We start from the raw sequence: 27,322 nt of genomic DNA, 5'->3' as shown, positions 1-27,322 counted from the left end.
TACACCTGTCCAACTGTGCGTTAATGCAAATTTCTAATCAGCCAATCACATGGCAGCAACTCACTGCATTTAGGCATGTAGACATGGTCAAGACGATCTGCTGCAGTTCAAACTGAGCGTCAGAATGGGGAAGAACGGTGATTTAAGTGACTTTGAAAGTGGCATGGTTGTTGGTGCCAGACGGCTGGTCTGAGTATTTCAGAAACTGCTGATCTACTGGGAATTTCACACACATCCATCTCAAGGGTTTACAGAGAATGGTCCAAAAAAGAGAAAATATCCAGTGAGTGGCAGTTTTGTGGGCGCAAATGCGTTGTTGATGCCAAAGGTCAGAAAAGAATGTCCAGCCTGGTTGGAGCTGATAGAAAGGAAACAGTTACTCAAATAACCACTTTTTACAACCGAGTTATGCAGAAGAGCATCTCTGAACACACAACACGTCGAACCTTGAGGCGGATGGGCTGCAGCAGCAGAAGACCACACCGGGTGCCACTCCTGACAGCAAAGAACAGGAAATTAAGGCTAAAACTCACACAAGCTCACCAAAATGGACAATAGAAGATTGGAAAAACATTGCCTGGTCTGATGAGTCTTGATTTCTGCTGCAACATTCAGATGGTAAAGTCAGAATTTGGCATCAGCAACATGAAAGCATGGATCCATCCTGCCTTGTATCAACGGTTCAGGCTGCTGGTGGTGGTGTTGTAATGGTGTGGAGATATTTTATTGCCACACTTTGGGCCCATTAGTACCAATTGAGCATCGTGTATTGTTTCTGACCATGTTCATCCCTTTATGACCACAGTGTACCCATCCTCTGATGGCTACTTCCAGCAGGATAACATGCCATGTCATAAAGTGCAAATCATCTAAGACTGGTTTCTTGAACATGACAAAGAGTTCACTGTACTCAAATGGCCACCACAGTCACCAGATCTCAACCCAATAGAGCTTTTTTGGGATGTGGTGGAACAGGAGCTTTGTGCCCTGGATGTGCAGCTGACAAATCTGCAACAACTGCGTAATGTTATCATGGCAATATGGACCAAAATCTCTGAGAAATGTTTCCAGTACCTTGTTGAATCTGTGCCACGAAGGATTAAGGCAGTTCTGAAAGCAAAAGGGGATCCAACCCAGTACTAGTAAGGTGTACATAATAAAGTGGCCGGTGAGTTTGTATATATATATCTGTCACGGGTAAGACCAGGTGAGACACGATGAGACAAGATGCGGATCCAGGTGCAGTTTATTCCATGAGTAAAAAGTGTAAACAAGACAAAAACATAACCAGGGAACACTAGGGACATCATCTACATCAAACAACAATCCACAAACACAGAATGAATAAGCAGGGTATATATGCATGACTAAGACCAATGACAAAGCAGAAACAATCAGTAACTAGGACAACACACAAGGGGAGAAGCATGATCACAATGAATATCCATGGTTACAAACAAGGGGGCGGAGACACTAATTAACACAGGGAGATACAACTGGGAACAAGGGTATACATGAACACCGGTTAAACACAAGTACACAGAGACATAATATAAATCCAAAACACAAGTATAACAAAACACCAGATAACAGGGACACAGGGAACACGTTACAATATATATATATATGTATATATATAAAGTTACATGTTACACAATGACAAGCAGACCACTGCCTGCCTATTCTTTACAAGTCAGATGCGTATTGTTAAATAATGTAATGCATGCTATATGTGCATTTATGTGTAAATAAAACCCTGAAATAACGGTTTAATCCTTCACTATATTCACAAATAATATTATAATCGCACATTAAGAGGTTATTGGTGGATTTGTCAACTCCATCAGCTTACAGGTCAACTCCGTCAGACATAGAACCTGACGGAGTTGACGTCTGACGGAGTTGACATAAGAGCATGTATTTTCCCTCCAAAACATTTATTGTACACTGCAGCTAGGTAATTTTTCCTCAGTTGCTAGCTGTCCCAATAACCTCACTAAAATGCTTACATTCAATCCACTATGGTTTAAAAAAAGTATCTTAACAGAAAGATGGTGTTGACATGGTACAGCTGTGACCATAGGAATATTCACATTGTTTGTCTAAAATATTTAACAAATGTAAACATAACAGAGAATGTGTGGTAGTGCTGCATTCACCACAGGCAGGGAGATGAAAATGGGTCCTCAGGGATATAGCTGACCTGAATTTCCTGATTTAAATAGCTTTATAAAAAAAATCTGACGGAGTTGACAGAAACTGAGGACACAACTTTAATAGGTAGATTTTTATGGAAAATATTGTTTGATGTTCACTTCATGCATTGTTTTTTATATTTATACCCCTTATTTTTTATTGGATATATATGTTTTCACAATTGTAGAGCTTTTTTAAAGTTTTTTGGGATGATTAATATTGTGACCTCTTGCTGAGGACAAGTGCAATAACATGGACCTTCTAACCACAGACCACACATTTAAAAAAAAATCCCCCCAAAAATAAAAGAGTTTATTCTAAAAATCAAATTGGTATATACAAATCCTATATATTTAACTTTGTAATTATGTCAATCATGATGAATTTCTTAAATTTTGCTATTAATTAGACTTTTCTAAATGGGACATGTTTTGTCCCGACTCTCAAGAATCAGTGATATATACATAATAATTATTATTTTATTATTATTATTATTATTACTACATGGCAATGTAAAATGCTTGGTACTGATTGGCCAGTCGCAACATTCAAAGGTATTTTATTCCTTGAAAAACCGCCTGAAACACAGCCTCACCCGGGTACTGCGAGCAAGTCACGTTAACAGGGACAGTTTAGTACCTACAAATTAATACAGAATAAATATGCATAATTAATAACGTATATGAGATTGTATTTACAATGATTAAACCGAATGTTCATCTTTTGACTTTTAACTTGTTTTAACGCGTCTGGCTTTTAGCCATTAAGAAATGTTTTCCCAGAAGGTTTGTATTTCTTAAAATAAGTGAATAAAAGACATCAAATCAAAATGTTATGTCTATATATTTACTCATGGCAACTAGCTGTGAAATTAGCGGGATTGTTACAGCCAGCCAAGTTGTTGTCGCAAATAAATCCCTTTTCCCAATTTTCTTGACTTAAACTGTAACTCTTCTCACTTAAACTGACTGATTCTCATATAAATTGTAATTTTGTTATTTCTGCTCTGCAATGTCCTGTCTGCGCCTTCCTTGATTGGGCCATTTAAATGCTTGCAGCTCCGAAAACCTTAGCAAACTACACCAACTGTGTAGTGCAGTCTAATACATCACATGCATGAAAACTCAAAGGTTGAGGGTTTGAATTAGAGGTCTACACGGGTCCAAAAATTCCTACCCGAACCCGATCAGACCTGTAAATGTGCTACACTGAACCGACCCGGACCCGCCTGTTGTTTTGAAAGCTGGACCCGGAACCGACCCGGACCCGTCTATTATTTAAAAGCTGGACCCGGATCCGACGCGGACTCGTCTATTATTTAAAATCTGGACCCGAACACGTCCAGGAAGACACAGACCCGACCGGCAAATATTCTTTAGCTAAATGTTATTAATAAGTCAATAAACAAGTAGCGGAAATTAAACTATGCTATAGCATATAAATAATGACTGACTAAGTCAACCCTAAAACGGAGCGAAAATGGTTTGAAATTAGGACAACAAAGTTGAGTAACCAAAACGTGAAAGTGAGACAAAAAGGAAACGTGACATGCTCACGTTCAAACGCGGCAAAACGTGTCATTTTCACGTTGGTCCATACGTGAAATAGTCACGTATTTGCGTGATATAGGGTTGAAATGTAACGTCAATTAAGAGTGCAGCTGGAGAGTTATCAACGATGGCAGACAAAAGACCAAGAGACCACGGTAAAAAGACAAACAAGATGCTTCCGCTTACTTCAAAAAACAGAGATTCAATCGAAACTGTTTTGGAAGTGGTAAAATTAGGTGAGATGCATTCATACACCAGTACTGACCCGATAACTTCCGAATGTACCCCTCTTCCTGACTCAGCTCCGTGCACTCCTATAAGCAAAAAAGGGAAAACAGAACCTACACTCTCTGAGTTGCAAGATAATATTGTGAGACTTTTGGCGGAGAAAATCAAAGAGAATACAAACAGTCTTGCAAGTTTGATTAAGAAAAACACTGATACCATTGAGGCTTTGAAGGAGTCGTCGGAGTTTCTTTTTTAAGGAAGTCCAAGAATTGAAGACGGAAACCAATACAGTCAAGAAAACAAGTGATGAGCACCAGAAAAAAATAATCAGTTTAGAAGACAGGCTAAATGATATTGAACGCTATCACAGGAGATGGAATCTAAGATTGTATGGTCTACCGGAGCAGGAAGGAGAGGACGTTAAACAACGAATGATAAATGTATGTAAAGCAGTCACTCAGGATAACGAGGAAGATCTATGCTTCCAAATTGACGTGAGTCATAGGATTGGACGGAGAGAAGATGGAAAAGTTCGGCCAGTGATAACAAGATTTACATCCAGAACGGCCAAAGAAAAGGTCTGGAAATGCGCAAAGACATCGGAATTCCTTAAGACTAAGAAACTTAAATTCGGTGAAGATCTTACTACAAAGGATAAGGAGACACGGAGCAAATTATGGCCACAGTTTGAGGAGGCGCGAAAGCAAGGAAAGAAAGCCTTTTTCGTCGGAGCCAAAGCTATAATTGAGGGTTAAGAAATTAAACTGTGATTAATAAGTTGATAACTTATGCTTTCATTGGGAAGCATAAATTCTCTCCCTAAATATGCATAGCATTGATGTGATATGCTTTATTATACATATTGTTTAATGTACCATTTTAGGGACAATGTTGTATAAACTCTTGTTTGTTCTATAACAAAATGATATTTGAAAGGTGTAGGAAATCCTTTAAACTCGCGTTCTACGTTAAACGCTTTTTTTACTTACTGTTAACATAGTGTTCTATTGTTCAAAGTGTCTTTATCACTTTATTCGTTTAATGTGAGGGGTATACGAGATACGCTTAAGAGGAAAGCTGTTTTTTTATTTTGTAAAACTTTCAAAGCAGATTTTTATTTTTTACAAGAAACCCATGCTTTAATTTTTAGATTTAAGTGTTTGGAAAAATCAATGGGGAGATAATATCTGGATGGCTTATGGGAACAATACTTCTGCTGGTGTAGCTATTTTAAAAGGTTCCTTTCAAGGTAAAATAATGAAAAGTATTGCTCATAATTCAGGAAGATGGATAATTCTAGTTGTTGAATTTAAGTCAGATATCTTTATTTTTGGTAATATATATGGTCATAATAATAGTAATACAAATAGAATTCTTTTTGAGGAGTTTGAACAAGAAATAAATGTGTTAATGAGTTCATTTTTGAATGCAAAATTAATACTTGGGGGGGACTGGAACTGTATAAGTGATCCCACTAAAGATTGTCACCCACAAAGATCTTTAAAACGTTCTTATAGAGAATTTAACAATATCTGTGTACATTTGGATTGTTGTGATATATGGAGACAAAGAAATCAGAATCAAGTACAGTTTACTTGGAATAACAAGGATTTTTCTAGGAGATCGAGGATTGATTTTTGGTTAATATAAAATGATTTAGCCAGCCATGTTGAAGAAACAAAAATAGAACCCTCAATATTTTCTGATCATAAAATGATCTCTCTACTTATAAACATAAGAAACCATTCAAATCGGTATAATCCAAACTATTGGAAGTTAAACAGCACGCTTTTGAGGGATGAATTCTTCAGAGAAGAAGTCATTAAAATTATTAATGAAAATTGGAGGAAGGCTAAAGAAGAAAGAATATATGGAAAACATTGGGAATATACTACATTTCAAATTCGTATTATGGCAGTCAAAAGGGGAAAGGATTTATCGAAAGAAAAAAGACTGAGACAAGATAAAATTCTTAAGGAAATCATTTCTATTTATGACAATAGCAATCAAACTCAAAATGATCTTAATAAGTTATCTGAGTTGCAATTGGAATTGGACAGTATCTATCAAAATTTAGCACAAGGTGCCTTTATTCGTTCTAGACGTAAATGGTTAGAATATGGTGAAAGAAATACAAAATATTTTCATAGTTTAGAAAAAAGAAATATCACTGTAAATAGCTTACATAAACTTAAAATAAATGGCCATATTTCTGAAGATCCCACAAACATTTCCAAATATGTAGAAGAATTTTATAAACAAATATACTCTGAGCATAACACTGGTCAAAGTTTAAATTTCCTCTCAAATTAAAAACAAAGCACATATTATTGATGAAGCTCAGAAGGAAGTTTGTGATCAAGATATTGTTTTAGAAGAAATTAAAAAAAGTATTAATACATTGAAAGATAACAAATCTCCAGGTAATGATTGTTATGACTTTGGTTTCATTGACTGCTTTATTTTTGGTTTCTCTGTGTTGGTGTTTTGTGTTTATAGTTTCATGTGCGCGTTTCAATCACGGGTGTAATCAGTGTTATCTGTTTCACCTGCGCCACTCACCTGCAGTATATTTTCATGGCCAATTGTTTCAGTATTTAAACTCTGTGTGTTTTAGTGTTCTTTGCAAGTCCGTCTTAGTATGTGCTCGCCGGTTTCTAGCGCTGCTAGATTCTAGTCTTGTCCTGTCTAGTTGCCCAGTTACTCTTGTCAGTTTTATTTTGCCCCGTTTAATCTGTGCTATCTGCTACCCGTAGATTTTGGATTCCAGTTTCTGTCATCTGCTGATCTCCGCTTTCTCGTCCGCTGTTTAAAGACTGCCTTTCCTTCAGCGAACTAAGGATTCTCACTGCAGCTCTGTCGCGGTCCAGCTGGGCGGTCCCACGCCTGGGGAGCTGTCCAGCTTCTCCTGTCTGCTCACAGCACCACTAACGCTCTCTCTCTCTCTCTGCCCGCCTCAGGATCATCTCGCTCGCCTGTCGAGTAGGCGTTGTGCCCTAGTGAGCTGTGGATCTCTCCTGCTGTGTCGTGTGATCTCCTTTCTCTCTCCCACCGTTCGCCTGAGTGTGGCAGTTGCCCGGACGTGTGTGGTCTATCTCTGAAGCCCAGTGTGTGTGTGGTTTCCTTTTGCCGTCTGCCTCGGAGTGGCCTTTGCGCCCAGACGTGCTACTGACTTTATTACTTTTCATTTAATAAATATTTTGTCATCTGCTCTGGGATCTTTCTGTCTGTTTTTTACCGTAACAATGATGGTCTTACCGGTGAATTTTATAAAGTTTTTCAAGATTATATTACTGAATTCTTGTTGATGGTTTTTAAGGAGGCTATAGAAAACTGTAAGCTTCCTCCTTCTATGTGTCAGGGTTTAATCACTCTGATACCTAAACCTGGTAAAGATTGTTTGCTGCTAGACAATTGGAGACCCATAACTTTAATCAACAATGACGCTAAAGTATTAGCTCACATTTTTGCTCAGAGAATAAAATTATGTTTGGATAGAATTATAGATGACATTCAGTCAGGTTTTATGCAAGGGAGACATATCAGCAATAATATTATATTTGATTGATTATGAGCCTTATATAGGCCTAACCGACAACAGTTACATTTTGTTTATAGATATACTGTATATAAAGCCTTTGATACTGTAAAACATGATTTTTTATTTGACTTACTAGACTTTTTTGGCTTTGGAAAATACTTTAAAAGTGCAATACAAACTTTATATAGTGATTGCAACAGTTCAGTTAAACTTTCTTGGGAAACTACTCATAGATTTGGAATTTCCAGAGGCATAAAGCAAGGAGAGCCTGCTGCTCCATTTTTATTTCTGTTAGTCATGCAAGCAATGGCATTACACATAAATAATGATTCCTTTCAAGGTATTCAAATTTTAGATTGAGAAATTAAGTGTTGTCAGCTAGCTGATGATACAGCAATATTTTTGAAGAATGAAATGCAGGTTAAAAAAGTTATAGATTGTCTTAATGTGTTCTCTGAGGTTTCAGGTTTATCCCTTAACATTAAGAAATATACCCTTCCACTTAAAGATGACAGTAGGCCTATCCATTTGACTGAATATGAAGGAATTCCAATAAAGAATGAAGTAACATATTTGGGAATAAAAATATGCAAAAATCAAACCGATAGAGTACAATCAAACTTCCAACCAGTTATTTCAAAAATTAAGAACAAATTTGATATGTGGCTAATGAGGGATTTATCGCTCAAAGGTAGAGTCATATTATCAAAGACTGAAGGACTATCTTGTGTAGTTTATCTTGCAAAAGTATTGGATGTTCCTAAAATAGTTACCAAAAAAATTTATTCTATTCTGTTTAATTTCTTATGGAAAAATAAGCCTCACTACCTAAATAAAAATATTTTATGTAATCCATACAATCAGGGGGGTTTGAATGTGATCGATATACATTCTTCTAATATTACCTTTAAATTAAATTGGATTAAACATTTTATTAAACATAAAGATCAAATATGGTATATAATCCCAAACTTTATTTTCAAAAAGGTTGGTGGTATAGAGTTTCTCCTAAGGTGTGATTATGACATTAACAAACTTCCTCTTCAATTATCTAACTTTCACAGACAGGCTCTTTTATGTTGGCTCCTTATTTATAAACACAATTTTTCTCCCCACAGACATTTCATTTGGAATAATAAATATATTAAATATAAGAATAAATCAATATTTTATGACAATTGGGTTCAAAATGATATTTTATTGCTTTCACAATTGATTAATGACAAAGGTTATTTGCTTTCATATTCTGAATTTTTAAAGAAATTTAATATCCCAATATTGCCAAAAGAATATAGTATTGTATTTGATGCTATTCCAGCTGTTTTTTTAAGACTATTACAGGGTAATACAGATTCAGAAAAGAAATTGACCTTTCAAAAATAAATTATTTTAGATGGGATTAATATTAAAGATTTCAAATGTAATAATAGGTTTTTTAGAAGCTTGATTTATCACCCTGTGACATGTAGAAGCAAACAATATTGGGGAAATATTTTTGGGAATTTGAATTGGCCTTTAATTTGGACTTACAATAATAAGTTCTGTATTACTAACAAAGTTACTGAGGTTTATTTTAAAATTATACATCTAATTTACCCGACGAACCAATTCCTGCAAAAATTCAAAAAGGATCTTTCAGATTCTTGTGTATTTTGTAATATTAATAATGAAACTATTGTACACATTTTCTTTGATTGCATATATACAAGATTTTTTTGGATCGATATTGAAAATTTGTTTGAATTATTCTGTGGAGAGAAAATCAAAATACAGAAAAAAGATGTTTTTTTCTTTTATGGAGAAAATGATTTGCTTAAAGGTCATGTATTTTTTTTTAAATCTTATTATCTTATATGGTAAGTTTTACATTCATAAATGCAAATGGGCTCGGACTAAGCCCAATATTACCCAATTTAAGGTTCAGATGAAGAGTTATTTTGAAACATTGAAAGGACTCTCAAACCCTAAAGCTACCAGGACTATGGCATATTATAATGCGTTAAATTCCTCTTTTTGAAAGAATTATATTGTATACCCTGTTTATTTTATTTATTTATTTATTTATTTATTTATTTATTTTTTTTTTTTATTTTTTTTTTTCCTTAAAGTGTATTTCTTTTACTTTAAATGTTATTTGTAATTGTTATGCTTGTTATGGTGTTACATTATGTTTTCATTGTATAATTATTTTAATACATAATAAAGCAAAAAAAAAAAAAAATACAAGAAGTACCTCTACTCAAAAGACCAAGATTCCTTGCGAATAGAACATGCGCAGTACACAAATCAATGTTCCTTTTGATGGGAATATCCCGATGCGCGTTTACATGAGCAAAATTTCGGGTTAGAAAAGAGCAGGGCTGGACTGGTAATCTGGCATACTGGGCAAATGCCCGGTGGGCCGACGTCCTTGGTTTTTATTTGAATATAATATTTCAATATAATATAATATTTTTTTATATTATATAATATTTTTTATTGGCCAACGTCCGGCCCATAAAGCAGGGACAGCGGCCCATTGGTTCATTTTCCATACTGACACTGGGCTGGCCCAATCATCTCTTAACAAGCTCCACCCTCCCCCTCTGTTTCTTGTGTCAGATGCACAGTCACAAGAAACAGAGAGCGAGGAAACAGAGAACGATGATCTGACACAAGTAACAGCGTGCGAGTATCATACAGACGTATCATACATCTCACACTGTTTTTGTCTGACCAGCCACTTGTGCAACGCAGCCCGTTGCTTTCTTTTTTTTTTTTTAAGTAATTAATTAATGGCGCTAAAAAGCGCTGTGGCAATGTACTGCATTTTCCAAAAAAGTTAGCGAAAGATGTATTTTATTTTTTTCCGGACAGACCGGCCCAGGAGACACCTAATCAGCAGCCCATTGGTTCTTTTTTATTTGACATTTGGCTAGCCCACAACATTTAGGGCATGTTATGAAGCATGCAGCATCAGTGTACGTCTGTCAAAATAAGAGACAACTGAGAAGCGAGTTGACGTGCGGTAAGCAAAACAGCTTTTAAAACACTGTCGTTAGATATCCTCTTGATAAAACGCAGTCAAAAACACAAATGATAGACCAATAGCTGTTTGCAAAATGACAGTGATTACACTGCAATAAAATACAGTGTGGGCAGAATTATTAGGTAGCTACATCAAACTTTTGTGTCACGGTTAATCCGTGTCATGTCTTGTCTCTGTTCTGATTGTTATCACCTGGACATTCATTGATTAATTACCTGCCTCATTACACCTGTTTGTCATTTAGTCTGTGTGTATATATACCTCTGTCTTCTGTTTGCTCACTGCTGTGTCATTGTCACTACTTTCATGTCTGTTCCTGTTTCTTCTATTGGATGTTCCTGTGTTACCTGCCCGTTGTTTTATTCTCGTTCTGTTAATAAATGTTATTTATTTCATTGTGAACTCTGCACTTGCGTCCTAACTTCCTCACTCCTGCATCCCAGTCGTGACAGAATGATCCAGCCAAACTGGACGCAGAAGGTTCACAGAGGGCGGCTCCCCCAGGAGTTTCGTCGAGGGGGAGTAGTGACATCGGGGTTCATTCCCCATCAGCCCCAATGTCTCTTGGGGACCACCGTGAGCGATCGCTCGCTCCTGCGGGCCTGCTGGAGGAGGATCGGCCCAAGCGGTCCCCCAACGGTTGAGTCGTCGTCGACGGTCCCTCGGAGGACCACCATTCTGCTCGCAGGGGGATCCGGAACAGACCACGCCCGATCATTTCCCCGGGGTGGCTACCGAGGGTCTCCGTTTCCACGAGGGGATGGGAGATGATTTCCGGGGGCATCTGATCATCGACGATTCCCAGGAGGGGGGTAATTCGTCTGCCTCGTCTGGTTCTCCTGGCGCAGTCCGGCCAACCTTCCTGTTGGTCTCATCCCGGCGGCTGCCGGCTTCGCCAGGGTCCCCAAGCCCTCCACCCCTCCGTTGGACTCTCGCTACCAGACTTTGTTTTTGTTGTGTTTTATGTGAGTGTCTGGTAGCCACTCGTAGAGGGGAGGGTAATGTCACGGTTAATCCGTGTCATGTCTTGTCTCTGTTCTGATTGTTATCACCTGGACATTCATTGATTAATTACCTGCCTCATTACACCTGTTTGTCATTTAGTCTGTGTGTATATATACCTCTGTCTTCTGTTTGCTCACTGCTGTGTCATTGTCACTACTTTCATGTCTGTTCCTGTTTCTTCTATTGGATGTTCCTGTGTTCCCTGCCCGTTGTTTTATTCTCGTTCTGTTAATAAATGTTATTTATTTCATTGTGAACTCTGCACTTGCGTCCTAACTTCCTCACTCCTGCATCCCAGTCGTGACATTTTGATCACAGTTTTTATTAAACATATTTTACTAATTCCAAACCATAACTACCATTAATTTAGTAAATAAGGCATTTATAAGTAATACATTATTGTTAATGATGGCTGGCTGGAGAAAAAAGCACCTTATATTCAGGAGTGCAGAAATATTAGGCATATTTTCTTTTACATTTAAAATGGGCCAAAAAATGTTTAACACACACACTGGAAATTCATTATTGAATGTGCATAAGAAAGATGCCATGCATGAAATTGCAATATTGAGGTGTCACCTTTATACAAGAAATCCTGATTTGGGCAGCAAGGGCATAATATAGGATGAAAGAAAAAGATATATACAAAATTAATGTTGGTTATTAAAATGACTGTGGTTTGAACTGGTAAAAGGTGTTTAGAAAAAAGTGATCAAAATATTCTGCACACACTGTAATGGGACTCGTGGCCCTGTCGCGAGACTGCGACTTCATTGTAACATTTATCAGGTCTCAGTGTTATCATAAGGTATACAGAATGGTTCGTTTAAACATTGTGCACTACCTGGCTAACACTATTATTTTTAAAACCTGCAAAGCCTTTTACAGTGCTTATGTAATGTCACGTGTCAGCTCTTATAGTTTTCTACTTAATCATTATATGGAGTTTGTCAAGGTTGCACAAAGATTTGTGATCCTATGTAGTTGGCCGGTCTGGGCCAAAATGCCAGGGCCAATTTTTTGTCCCAGTGCAGCCCTGCAAAAGAGGTAACCCAGGGGTAATATTCAGGATTTTAAAAACAGGAATATGAGCATATTTGGGTTTTTGCCGGTGTTTACATGGACGTGCGCGACCGGGTTATTGCTAATATTCCGGATTTGAACGGGTTATTGGCTGCATGTAAATGCAGTCATTGTCACTTAAGCTACCTAGCTTCAGCAGCTGTGTATTAGTATGCCTCCCCTGTAGCTCAACCAAATGAGTGATAGGCATCAGACCTGGAAATTGTGGTTTGAAATCCTGGGTAGGGCACAATTGAAGTCTCTTACTTTAGAGTCAAAAGCTTCAATTCATTATAGGGATGCACCGAAATGAAAATTCTTGGCCGAAACCAAAAAAGAGGAAACCAAGGCCGAAAACCGAAAGCCGAAACACCGAAAGAAATTATGCCAATTATTAGTACTACCATTGCACGTCTGGTCTTTTTGTGTGTAATAGAAATGGAGTCAACACACACAATTTGAGAAGAAAAATAAGCCAAACAGCATGTGGCATAAACAAACCCAACTTCAGTTATATAGGCTGAAGGATTTGTTTGATTAATCCTTTGGTGCTTGTTTGCCATGCAGTATACATTTAAAAACTGAGATGTGCTAGTTGTGGTTTTGTTCTAACGTTAATGTTACAAAATGCTGATAAAAAAATGATGGCATTTTAATGCACGTTAAAACCCCGAATGGGTCGAAGGCTCAGTCAAATATGAATATCTTCTTTATTTAGTCTGACATGTTTTTGTTTAAAAAGAAAATCATATTTAGCCTACCTTCTCCGGTGAAACCCGTTTTTCTCATTAATGCCAGCTGCAGAAAAAACTCTGCTCTGTTGTTATCCAGTGAGAACAACAAACGGATCTAACAAATATATCTGAATTTAATATTATGTTACAAATAACGCAAGCTGGCTTGATACATTATTGCTGAGGGTGCAAAGTTACGAGCTTAATTTAGCAACACTTCACAAAACGGAGCTATTGTTTGCTGTTACGGCATTTGCAGTTATCGGGTTTGTTATAACCATATCCACAGATAAAATAAACGTTCTCCGTTTCGCTTTCCATGCGTGTCTCGTATCGTTTTAACAACAAAATAAACTAGGCTATATAAGGAAGCTAACAAATCTCTCATGATGCACGCTGATGCAGCGGCGGAGAAGCACGTCAAAAACCCGGCATTAAAACTCTAAACACTTAAATGAGTCTGCAATCTGAATTACCAAAACAATCAGAAATACATACATATTAATTTTCATGTATATTTTATATTAAAGTCTGTAAAAGACCGTACAGAAGTGAAAAAGGATTCAATGAGCAGTAGCCGTAATGCTGCGGTGGCGGATTAAAAACATTTGAATATCATTTTTTCCCCATTCTAATTATTATTGCAGATCGAATATTTGACCATTCGTGCACATCCCTAATTTTAAAAGCAATCATGTTTAATGTCTGTTATTCTGGATGTTAATCTGAACGAATGTTTAGTCGGAGCTTGTGAAAACTGTACACAAATGCCCAGAGAAAATCCGCAGGTTTGGACACAAACATTACGGTCGTGGGCGGGAGTGGAACTCACAGGTTTCGGGCATCCTGGTCACAAATTCGGCGAACGCGGGTTTGAGAGAAACCTAGTCCACACCGCAGATATGTTACTTCAGACAAGCACGTGCAGGTCGCGGTTTCTGTTTGCGTCATCACATTATTTCGGCCGTATTTTTTCGGTGATAAAAGTCTTTCGGCCGAAAACCGAAAAACCACTTTTGGGCCATTTTCGGCCGAAAATTTTCGGTGGCCGAATATTCGGTGCATCCCTATTATTTGTATTTTACTTTATTATTTTTTCTGGTATTATTTTGTTTGTGCTATTTTGGTTTAAGTCTCATGTGTAACAAGTATGATGGTTTGGCGGTTTAATTGTTTTCTAGGTCAGCATTGGACTAATCAGTCCTTATTTCAGCATGCAAATAAATATTATACTTCAAAATTTTCATTTATTCAATATGTGCATTTTCATCTCTGAGTCCTGTAAGTTTCCATACATATCTGCTACACTGCATTCTTCAATTGCATGTCCTTTAGGCTTCATGGTGTGTTGCAGGACCATTGTTGCTTGGCCCCCGTATCGCTGCTTGCACCTATATTTATTATTATTATTTTAAACTTCTCTGTCTCTGTCTTACAACTGCCTATTACAAGAAGTGAATCAAACATACACAAAGCCCTGATGCCCACTACAAAGTACATTTATAAGTAACAATATAAAGGCCTATGTCTTAATCTGAATCAGTTCCCATAAACTTTTAAAGCTATACATGTTTAATTTACTGTTGTATAACATCATAATACAAATGAAATGGTCTTACCTTGTTTATTTTCAGGAGGCTATTGGTTAAGACACAGGTTCAGGTTTCTTAACACTGATGAAACACTGACTGCCTTTTATACTTTTATACTGGACAGGGTTGGGCTTGTGTAAGGGTGGGTGATGATAATGCATTAAGCTGGGTGGGCAATCAAAAGTAAAAGTATGTTCTTTTAGGGGATTTTGCAGCGTACCGTGTGAAACGCCCATAATGAGAGAGGGTGGTGTCCGCCCTTCACTATCTGATTGGTTTAGACCACGGAGTATGTGTGTGTCTAATGTACATCTGTGGTTGAACCACAAGAAGACTTTCAAATTGCGGAGACTCTTGAACGGCTGGTCGCACCGGTGCAACCTCAGATTTTTTTAAGTCGCACCATTGAAAAATTTCGACCCCTGCTTGTAGATAGTGTAGCAGGACAATGATCAATGAAACATATGAGAGTAGCTTTCAGATGAGCCTCTCCCTTATAGACACAGACCTCAAATGAGTATTAGACCGAGAGCGAGAGACTTCATGAAAAACTTTATTTTATCATTACACGAGGTGTCATACAATAATGAATATGTGTATAAAAAATCACATTCTTAAGTTAAAAATAGATACGGTACAAAAATTTATTATTACGCAAATAAAACAAATCACTACTCAAATGAGATATGGATGTTGAATAACTGCTTCAATATTACTTAAATTAACAATAAAATTTGGCAAAGACAATCATCATAAATACATCAATTATATAAAATCATGACATATGCCACATCAAAACATGCAAATGATAATAAATACTGAATTTTTACACACTGTTTACAGGGTAAATATATGAGATTGCATTCATACTATTGACTCTGAAAGCTTTTGGCAAAAACTTCCACTTTTAAAGTAGACTCAAGTTTGGAGGTGATGCACGGTTGTTTGCTTGTCTTCATTCATCTAATTCATCTTTCATGCACTTAGAGGACAAGTGCTCAAAGGCGACATGGCTATTTAGCGGATTCTGACAACAAATCAATGTGGCGTTTAGCGGATTCTAACAACAACAAGGTATTTCAGGATTAAGCAGATTGGAAGATAAGGTATTTAATAAACCTATATAATACATGCCCAGAGCATTTGGTCAATATCATTATCTTATTATTGACTGAGGTGGCGTTTAGTGGCTTTGCATCTGAACTCCTCATTTGTTCTTTTTATGGGTAGGTTTCTTCATAAATATCACATTTTCAACAAAAAATAACAGCATTTTTGTAAAAGACTTTTGCTCAGATCAGATTTAGAACGATTATCCAAACATACACATAGGGCCCTATATTAACCATCTAACAAGCATGGTCTAAAGCTGTTTGCTATAACGGTTGGAAAAATGGTATGCGCGCACAGTGCAAATTCTGTCATAGGCAGGGAAAGACCCGGCCTTCCTACTTTCATCCACTTTTCATGACTCACACCTAATCCATATGGCCAGTTCTGATTCTGAAAACAACTTTTACTTTCAGTTTCAAATTACTGGAATGAAAGGTATTTTAGCTTAACAGGCTGGATGTGAATCACCTGATGTTATATGTTTTCACTTGCACTTTAAGAAATCTGAGGTTGAGTAAACTTAAACATTCAATGCATTAAACTTAATAAATAAGGGAGACACACGAGGTGTGTTAAATAAAGGGAGACACACAAAATGTGCAGAGTGGGTCAGTAGGAAATGTCAAACGCTTGTGCAATGCAAAATTGCTTGAAATCAATCACCTAGACATGTACCATTTATTATTTACACCAAAATTAATATAAATAAACTATTACATGCTATTATTATATTATTAGTAGTAGTGTATAAATAGATTTAGTGTACATAAATAAATAAATAAAATTACATTATAATATAATAAAAGTATATATATATATATATACTATACTATACTTATTATATATAATTAATTATTTTATTTTTTTGTTTTATTTAATTTTAAGAAAAATACAGAAAGAGCTTTTATATGTAAAGCCTTAGGGAACGTGAATGACACAAGGATGAATAAATTATCCTTTTTTTTTGTAAGCATTTGATGTTTTGTTATAAACTGTATCTTAAAATCCCCTAAAAATCCCCTAAAAGAACATACTTTTGCTTTTGATTGCCCACCCAGCTTAATGCATTATCATCACCCACCCTTACACAAGCCCAACCCTGTCCAGTATAAAAGTATAAAAGGCAGTCAGTGTTTCATCAGTGTTAAGAAACCTGAACCTGTGTCTTAACCAACAGCCTCCTGAAAATAAACAAGGTAAGACCATTTCATTTGTATTATGATGTTATACAACAGTAAATTAAACATGTATAGCTTTAAAAGTTTATGGGAACTGATTCAGATTAAGACATAGGCCTTTATATTGTTACTTATAAATGTACTTTGTAGTGGGCATCAGGTCTTTGTGTATGTTTGATTCACTTCTTGTAATAGGCAGTTGTAAGACAGAGGCAGAGAAGTTTAAAAAAATAATAATAATAATTGGTAACACTTTACAATAAGGTTGTATTTGTTAACATTATTAAATGCATTACCTACCATGAACCAACAATTAGTGTTGTTTATTGTTAGTTTATACTACGGGTCTGTTGAATGCTGTATTCTGATTGGCTGAGAAATGTTCCGTGGGTATTCATTAATTTCCGATAACCGCACACCTAACTTGTCAAATGTCTTAAAAATAGGCACCAGAGCAATGTTTGTGGTAACCGTGGTATAAGAGAATTAATTGACTCCGCTTCGCGTCGTGCCGCATTGCACCTTGGGTGTGCATTGTTTTCAAATAGTTCGGTGGCCCGTCGTCAATTATTTCTTACTTATGTTAACCAATGCGTTAACTAAAGTTAACAAATATAATCCTATTGTAAAGTGTAACCAAATAATTATGTAAAAAAGAAAGCCACACCCATATGAGAAAATTAGGAAATATATAGTGCAATCCATTTGCTCTAAAATGTTGGACATTTCAAAATAGAAGGTCGCATATGCAGGCTGCATACGTCATCAAGCCTGGTTTATTTCAGTTAGGTGAGCATTACATTCGCAAGTCATACGCACATTACAACAATTCGTCAAACTTTATTTACTGAAAACACTGCAGGAATTGGAAACAAATGTTCTACACATCATTATGCCAAACCCCTTTGTGATTTCTAGATTAGCAAGACGCCTTATAGCGAAAAGAATTACAGCAGGAATATTACAAACATACAAAACTAATTTTTTCTCGTGTAAACGAAGTACACGCGTTTACAGTGTTATTAAGAACAAGTGCGATATATTGTAATATTTTACACTTGTATGTGACTTGACGTAAAAATCAACATTTTAACATTTTTAATACTAACGTTACATTTACGAGATAATCGGATAATTTTCCTCACTGGGACATGGAAAGGTAAAAGCTCCTTCAAAAACTATCCTCACCCAAATCAAAAATTGTTACAATCTCAAACTCCGTGTTGTACACTAGAGGCAAAGCTTCGCAGCAGCATTAAGTATGTGTTGAGAAATAGATTTCCGCATCAAAGGTCATGCGGAATTATCAGTGAGCCCTGCTTTACATCGCGAACTTTAAGGACTCTTGTAGAGGGTATGCATTGACGTCACTTTTCCACGTGAGCTCGCCCGGTTGAGTGGCAAAACGTGCAACAAAATGGCTGGTTTTCATAGGGGTTGCTGCGAAAATGCCAGTAAATCTGACTATTATCAGCTTAAAATGAATTTTGTTGGACTTGATAGCAGATGTAGACAATACTTAGTTACATTAATTACATTTTCCAAGCATCTGTGCTTTATTAGGATGTTTGTATTGGGAAAAATTTTACTTCACTACATTCTAAAGCATAGAATCATACTGTGTATTCTTTAATATTGCCTATTAAAATGTATTTAATACCTAATTACATAAAAATTGTGTACTTTTACTTGAGTGTGTAATCTAAAACAAACACGTGTATTTATGAAATGTAATAAAATAAAAATTATGATAATATGCTTTGAAATGTATGTTTTCCAAAGAAAAACACGGATAAAATACAAATACTTGAAAAATACATTTAAGTAGAAAGTAAACCCGCTGCTTGATAGTGACCCTAGCAACTTATCAACCCACCAGTGGCGGCTCGTGACTTCTCATCCGAAGGGCGCGAATTCAAAATAAGTGCTCGGAGTATCATGTGTGTGGTTCCCTTTTCCAAAATGTGTGTCCTGCGTGTCGAGAGATCATGTGTGCATCACGTGTTTTGTCAAAATAAGTGCCTGCTGGACTAGCGTCAAAACCGTTTATGATAAAAGAGACGCTCATGTTCCAAAAGGCACTCCCTTAACATTAAACTCTGATTAGGCATGAGATTATGCGAGTACCTGGCAAACATGATCGTCTCTTTTATCATAAACCCTTTGATGCTTCTGCAGCAGGCACTTATTTTGGCATGACACGTGATGCACACACGATCTCTCAAAGCGCAGAACACATATTTTGAAATTACATACCACACACATGACGGTCTACATACATGTTGTGACGAGCTTCGCATCGTGCGCCCTCAGAAAAAGAAGTCACCAGCCGCCACTGCAACCCACCTGTGGTCTGTGGACGTTGGCATGAACGATCTATTTAGGGGCCAGTCACACCAAAAGCGTTTATGGCAGTTGCAGGCGCCTTTTTTGAATGATATTCTATGGGCAGGGCGCGTTTGCGCGCTGTTTATGCGCGCCGAGCGATTTGCGTTTTTTTGCCGCCTGCCGCGCACGCGTTTTTGAAGGAGCGCTGAGAGCGGAGAAGCGCCCGACGTCATTCGCGTCTTTCCATTGTCCAATCGAATGAGGGGAGAGGCGGGCCTTACGTTGTGGTGAGGGAAGTTTACAGTTGCTTTGAAGAACCGGACTCCACTCGTTTCACTCTCTCCTGCGTGTTTGTGCACCTCTCATTCTCAAACAAGGTCAGATCAAGCGTCCTCTTTTTAAAGTTTCTGCTAATATGACAGTTAACAGCAAAAGAGCGCTCACGCTTCAATATTTGATTGACAAGACAGCTGACTCGGTGGTTGCTTAGCAATATGAAAAGCCGCGTCGCACTGCTCTTTTTAAAAAAAGGAAGTGCGTCGCGCCTTGCGTTTGCAAGCGTTTAAAGCGCTTTTGGTGTGACTGGCCCCTTACTTCTCCTTTCTGTGATTTTTGTCAGTCTGTAAAACGATAGCTCCGATTTCTTGTTGGTACAGTCTATCGCACAACAGCTTTTTCCCATTTTGACGCATTTTCGCCGATGTCACGCTGTACTCAAATGCTCCGGCTCTGTCTTTTGCCACTCAGTGGGTGTAACCGCAGTCCCTCCCGCCGACGTCATGTGCATACCCTCTATTCCGCCTGACACAAGGAAGCCAGGCCGCGGTTTGGCCAACCAGATGAAGGGGGCGCTTCAGAATTAATATAGGGACAGGTTTTGCACACGTCACTATCTACGTCACTGCTGTTGTGATCTGGGGCTAGCCTAGATTCAGGAAAACATCCTTAAAGGCAAAGTAGGCAGGTTTTTTTAGTCTAAAAAAGTCTAAAACACTTTTTTCCAAATTTGTTTGAACTGTCTTTATATTTCAATACATAAGTAAAATGTATGTACTCTGAAAAAAAGAGTATAAAAATAGAGTGTCACATTACAAACATTAACGATAGACAACTGAGACACTGGGATTATATACACATGGGTAACAAGATAACAAGACACACCTTGGAAACAATCAACGCAAGAACCAATTAACAAAAGGACTAGAAACATGGCATACAGAACAGAACTTCAATATAAGAGACAAGACTAGGGAAACGCAGAACGGATCATGACAATTTCAGATAGGATATCAAATTAATAAAACGTACATGGACCCCTGTTGTCCATTATAGTGGACATGTCATGAAGTAAAATCAGCTTTTTATTTGTCGCAATGTGTTAACACCCCAACACTTCATTTTTAGAAGAAAAAACTAATTTTTAGATTTTTCCAGGGTCGAGGAAGTTGTTATGCAGTTTGTGGATGTTTGTACCATGGTTTCGGGAAACTTCCGAAAACATTGAACTAGACTGGTAACGACGGAACTTACAACCATAGGTAAATGCTTTTGAAAAAGCACGAGTGGCTAGGCCTCGACGTAGGAGAAAGAGGGGTGGGGTTACTTGAGGTTCCTATGGGGACACCTTAGGTCAGAGGTTTCTAACCTTGCTCGTGCAGTGTAAAAATATTTGCTGCCTTAATTTCTTTTGTTGAATTAACTCAGATTTACAAGTCACGTCAACTTACTATTATTTATCTCGACAAGAGATGAGTTGCTACAACTTATAAAATTAAGTTGACTTTTTTCAACTATAGTTTATAAGTTATCTCATCTGTAGTTATAACAACTCATCTCTAGTCAAGTTAAATGTAGTAAGTTGAAATGACTTGTAAATCTGAGTTGATTAAACAAAACAATTTGAGGCAACAAAGAATTTTTTACCATGTGGGGAGGGACCCACTGTCCTGCAAAGTTTAGCTCCAACCCTAATCAAACGCACCTGAATCAACAAGGTCTTCAGGATCACCTGATCATTACAGGCAAGGGTAGTGGATCAGAGTTGAACACCTCTGCTTTAGGAGACATCACTATGAGTAACAATATTCTCTCTTTCTATCCAACTACAGTAGTTTACATTACATTACAGAAAACTTAGTTTAAGGTAAGTTAAATGCATGGATACTCCACTTTTTTTTAAATAGGCTCATTTTTACAGCTCTCCAAGAGATAAACAATTGAGGTTTACCGTTTTGTAATCTATTATGACTATGCTGATATCCGGGTCTGGCGGTACCACTTTTAGCATAGCTTAGCACAGTTAATTAAATCTGATTAGACCATTAGCATCGCGCTCAAAAATAACCAAAGAGTTTCAATATTTTTCCTATTTAAAACTTGACTCTTCTGTAGTTACATTGTGTACTGAGAATGATGTAGGCCTGTCGTGATAGCTACTTTCTATAGGTCGGTTCATTGACACAGTAATAATGGCGATAGTCGATAGTATTGTCCATTTTATGTCACTGATTAGATATAAGACTATAAAATAGCATAATAATGCAAGAACATCTTTTCTAAGAACACAACTTTGATTTTTAAGAATATTTAGATAAAAAAATGTGAAATATTAATATGAAATTGGAGTGTAAAAAATGTATATTCGAAATATTTAAAACGTAAATAAATATTATAAAATATGCATTCAAATTTGAAACAGATAAACAAAAAATGTCAGTTTGATTAGCTTTCTCTTCGCCTGTCAACTGTCACGCAAACACATGTGGACTCTGAGCTGCGCGTGCCACTACAGTAACTTATAACAGACAGCAGGCAGAAATAACAGAGGCAATTGCGATCGGCTAAAATGCTAATGACATTAATTTTTTTGCAAACAAACATACATGTAAACAATATGGTAATATACTGACATCATGTTCACATATCGGTCAATAAGTCAATATAGTCATTATCGCATCAGCCCTCCATACAATTCAAAGTTTCAATTTTTTTAGGCCGATATGGCTAGGAACTATACTCTCATTCTAGCGTAATAATCAAGGACTTTGCTGCCATACCATGGGTGCAATGATATTATGCAGCACCCGAAGATAGTCCCCAGCTATTGAAAGTCACCAAGGAGACTTTTTTCGGGTACTGCGTAATATCATTGCGCCTGCTGCACCCACGATACGGCTACAAGGTCCATGATTATTACGCTGGAATGAGAGTTCTTAGCCTAAGCCTATTTTCAAAAAAGTGGAGTATCCCTTTAAGGTAAAGGCTTAAACTTTGCCTGCAATAAACGTAACATCTGATAAATAGTTGGTGTCCACAAACAGATGACAGTTGTTTGGCCATCCCACATCCCTTTCTTCTACTTGCAGCTTTCCATGTCCATTTAAGTTGCAATTTGTAAAAACAATTTCAAGTTAGACTTGAACTTTGAGAGTGGGGTTCATTGACACTTTAAAGCAATGTGGGAAAAGGTCCCTTAACAAGTCTTGCATCATGTTAAAACACAAATCACAATATCCTTCTTTATCATTCTGTTTGTTTTGAACAGGAACAGAAAAAGCCATGGATTCCACAATTTCAAAGGCTACTCAAAAGCTAAGTTCTGCTGAGGACATGAGGAACCAAACCAAACTTATAATGCAGCCCTATGCCAACTGGGAAGAGTATTTGACTCCAGCACCGCTATCCATAGCAATTCTGGGAGAACTGGTATTCATCTCTTCTGCAACAGATTTCTCTATCAATAAAAATCCCCCCGCAGGTGGTTACAAACACATCAAATACCCAGAATCCTTTCGAGCTTGCCTCATGCAAGTGTGTAACTCTGGATGGTGGGCATTTAATGAGGCTCATACAAGCATGGATCAAATTCGTCTCCATACTGCCCAAGTTCCAGATTACATGAAGGCAGCTGTGAAGATTCTTTTTCAAGGTAATGATGAGGTCGTTCAAGCACATCTTCCTGATCAGCTGGACAATATCCGAAACATTGCAGATGAATGTCTTACATTGTCTACCAATACTAAAGAGCGTTTCATGCATGTCATCGAAATTATCCAAGAGCTACTAGAAGCATGTGTAAATGCAGAGCACTTTTATGGGGAGGAGATGGAAGCAATCAAGAAAAAAATAGAGGAGAGCAAACTGAGGAAGCAGTCAGCAGAAGAAACCCAGGAAAGGACAAAGAAGGCAGTTAACGCCTTGGAGAAAGAACTAGAGAGCGCTAATGATAGTTACCATAAAGCTATGGCTTCTCTTCCTACTGGATGGAATATGATGGCTATGGATATAGTTGGTGGGTTAACACAGAGTTTAACAGGCCTTCTTATTGGAATGACATTTCTTATATCTCACCCAGTGAGAAGTGCGTGTGGTGCAGTAACAAAGATTGCTAATACTGCAAGCAACCTTAGAAGTGAGGAACCTGTAGGAGATCTGGTTGATGAAATAACCTCATATAGTAAGTCTGCTGAAATTTTAAAATGTGCAGAGACTATCAAAGAACTCATGAATGTGAATAAGAAGGATGATGATATTGACTGGAAAAAACTTTATGATCAGAAGGAGAAAACTACAAAGTCTAATTTCATTGCAAATCAGTTTGAAAGAATCAACAGTGATTTGGGGGAAATTAATGACTGCAAAGCAAAGTCAGAAGCCCAGATGTTATGCCTAAAGGGCATTAACATGTGCAATCAACTAGCAAAATATGCACCGGAAGGCAAATGTGACAAAGACATAAACATAAAGATAGTAGAGGAGGTCTTGGAATTAATTAACTCAGCCCGTGTTTTTGACAGCAAAAGCAAAGACACCACAAAATCTCCAGCCATCTCTTCAAAACCTCCAATGATGTTAAAAACTGAAAACAGATCAGAGTGCACAAGTCCTTCACAGAGAGCAACAGATAATGCACGATTTGCCATAGAGCAGAACCGAGCTCAGAAGAACAAGACAATGGAGACCTATGAAAAGTGTGTGGAGAACCTAGAAAAGAACCAAAAGGAGCTAACTGAAATTCTGGTCACTATGAGAAACTGTGAACTAAAGGAAATTGACTTCAAAACCACCACAGAGATGCTGGTCAAAGGTATGGATGCCATGGGAAGAGTGAAGGAACAATGGGAGAAGATGGTTCACTTTTTTCAGATGGTTTCCAACATTGTCAAAACTAGCCTTAGCAAAACTTTAACAAACTTTGTTTCAACATCTGAGAAAACCCAAGCCCTCTCCTACAATGCAAAGCTCTTTTCAAAAGATTTGCTCTACACTCAAGCGTTCCAAGCCTGTAACATTGCAAGTCTTGTCAATATGATCTCTGGAACATACACAGATGTGTCCAACAAGTACCTGATGGACCGTGTGAGTTCACTTGTAAAATTGATGGCCATGGATAAAAGTAAGCCAGAATTTGAGCATGAACGACAGATGTTACAGGAGTCTTGTGATGCAGCCCAAAAAGGCATCTTAGGGCTTGTCTTGAAGAATAAAGAGGAGTTTGAAAGGAAGAGCATTGCAAGACAACAACAGATTGATGACGAGTTGCTGGCCATTCTTCCCGCTGCTCCTCCAGAGGAAACCAAAAGAATTCAAGAGGCTGTTCAGGCTGGATTCACTGAGGAAGAAGAAGCAGCATTTTACTGATGATGGCACATGCTGAATCAACAAATTAGATCCTTTCAGTCAAAAAACTGAAGAAATTCTAAGTATGCATTACCAGAAAATAAATAACACACAGTCCATCCAAAGGATATGAGGATTTAAGAGACTTTTCAAACAAGAATTTGGAAATGTCTGAGGATGTAAACAATATGGGACACAGTAGATTTGTCAAATACCAAACACATATATCGTTTAAAAGCAAAACAACATGTTACAATGTGTGTAGCCTATTTTGATTATACAGTGACATTTATCACACATAATCAATTTAAATTGTAAAATAACATACCATCAGGGGCGTCGGACTGGGGGTAAAACCATTACTGATTACCAGGGCCCCAAGGGAAGAGAGGGCCCTTGAAAAGTCTGGAATATAATTTATTTCACCTGGATATTTTCATTTCCTAATTAAATTTTATAATGAATGTCAGATGAAATGTAAAGTTAATGTATTGGCTAAATAACTGTTTGACTGACTACATTTTGTATAAGTATAAACTATCTAAAGTCTCACGGTCCCACGTTGTTAATGCGCCAAATGGTTTAGTCCATCTGCACGCGCATTTTGTTTACGTTTTTGAGCGTCTGGTGGTGCGCAAATTTCTGCGGTGCGGTTGAATTGGCTTTCTCCAAGAAAGCTAAATCAGGCCACCAAAAAAGAAAGGAAAGACAGGAGAAGGAAACAAGAGGGGAAACGATTTGTGACGGACTTACTTTCAAAGAAAGGTTAGGACAAACTAGAACACGAAATCTATAGTGCTAAACTGTTTGAATATCCCCGCGATTATCAATGCTAAAAATGAACTGAGACAACCCATTGAAAAAGCAGAACATACACTTTCAGATGATAATTTGGTTAAAGACTTTCATGCAATTTGAGGTGAAAGGCTAAATAAATAAACTGTATACTAACAATGCTATTTGCATACAAAACTCTGTTATAATAGCCTAATTTAAAAACATGTTTATTTTTAAATGAATAGGCTATAATATCTAAAATAAGCAATAATAGGCTAATCAGTGTCATAGCTAGCTTGGTGCATATCATGTCAACATTATATTATAAACGCCAGGAGGCATTTATAAATTTCAGTATAAGCTATACATTTGAGGAAGCTAGGCTATAGCATGTAAGCAATAGCATTTGTTTCGTTTTGCCTTTTTTCTCTAGATAAAAATGACTTGTGACAGTGAAGTTTTGTTTGCCTTTTATTATGAATGGAGCTTTTTGTTAATGTAGCATGATAAAAATAAATGTTCTAAGTAATGTAAAAATGTAATGCCTTCAGCATTCAGCAAAATAAAATATGACTGAATCAAATCTTGTTTGGTTATCATACAGTTTGTTCATGTAGTGATTAGAAACTAAAATGGAAACATGGGGGGGCCCATCAGGACTGCCTATGCATAGGGCCCGGGACCTTGTGCTACGCCCCTGCATACCATGCATGCTTGTTTATTTTTGACTCTGTTGTCACTTAATGGAAAATCAATAAATGATGCAGAATGTTGTAACCTATATTATGCAAATAAAACAAATCACTACTCAAATGAGATATGGATGTTGAATAACTGCTTTAATATTACTTAAATTAACAATAAAATTTGGCAAAGACAATCATCATAAATACATCAATTATATAAAATCACAGGGACGTGCACAGGAATTTTTAAAGGCAGTTGCTCTGTCCTAAAAAAAGGGCACCCCCCTGAAAAAAAACTTATGTTTGGTGATTTTAATAAAGACCCTGTTATTCTCAGTCCTTCATATAGGCCGTGTTTGCCTAATGCCTGCCAAAAAAATAGTAGCCTATAGGCTGCTTGTCTGCAAGCTATGATAGCTAGCTGCTATCTGTCTAATTATTTAGGCTAACGTGGCAAACTCAGCCTGGATTTATGAAGATTTTAACAGAGGTGGAAAGAGTAGCCAATAACTTTACTTAAGTAAAAGTACAAGTGAGTAAAGAAATAATTACGCAAGTAGAAGTAAAAAGTATGCAATGAAAATAATACTCAAGTAGCGAGTTACTAGTTACTGATGAAAAAATAAATCTAGGTATACATACATGCACGCGCACACACACCCACAATACAGTGCCCTCCACAAGT

The 27,322-nt window shown here is 37.1% G+C and overlaps 3 protein-coding genes across 3 annotated transcripts in view; 2 read left to right on the top strand and 1 right to left on the bottom strand.

The window, feature by feature from the left end:
• fdps (farnesyl diphosphate synthase (farnesyl pyrophosphate synthetase, dimethylallyltranstransferase, geranyltranstransferase)) overlaps positions 1-27,322 on the top strand; it is an 84,688-nt gene that overhangs the window by 27,878 nt on the left and 29,488 nt on the right. The window lies entirely within an intron of this gene.
• The window catches only part of LOC129447633 (uncharacterized), a 46,447-nt gene that overhangs the window by 18,097 nt on the left and 1,028 nt on the right, over positions 1-27,322 (bottom strand). The gene's annotated exons all lie outside the window — the stretch shown is intronic.
• On the top strand, positions 17,143-26,748 carry LOC141367220 (uncharacterized). The gene is made up of 2 exons (XM_073871987.1): positions 17,143-17,245; positions 23,100-26,748. Exon 2 carries the CDS (start codon positions 23,114-23,116, stop codon positions 25,193-25,195), a length of 2,082 nt encoding a protein of 693 aa, XP_073728088.1. The 5' UTR covers positions 17,143-17,245; positions 23,100-23,113; the 3' UTR covers positions 25,196-26,748.

Source organism: Misgurnus anguillicaudatus, chromosome 10, assembly GCF_027580225.2.
Source record: "Misgurnus anguillicaudatus chromosome 10, ASM2758022v2, whole genome shotgun sequence".
Taxonomy (NCBI): Eukaryota; Metazoa; Chordata; class Actinopteri; order Cypriniformes; family Cobitidae; genus Misgurnus; species Misgurnus anguillicaudatus.
Note: the sequence above shows the minus strand (reverse complement) of the source record. Positions and strands in the feature narration are given on the sequence as shown.

Coding starts and splice junctions, on each gene's coding strand:
- LOC141367220 (XM_073871987.1), top strand. CDS start 23,114: ATGGATTCCACAATTTCAAAGGCTACTCAAAAGCTAAGTTCTGCTGAG.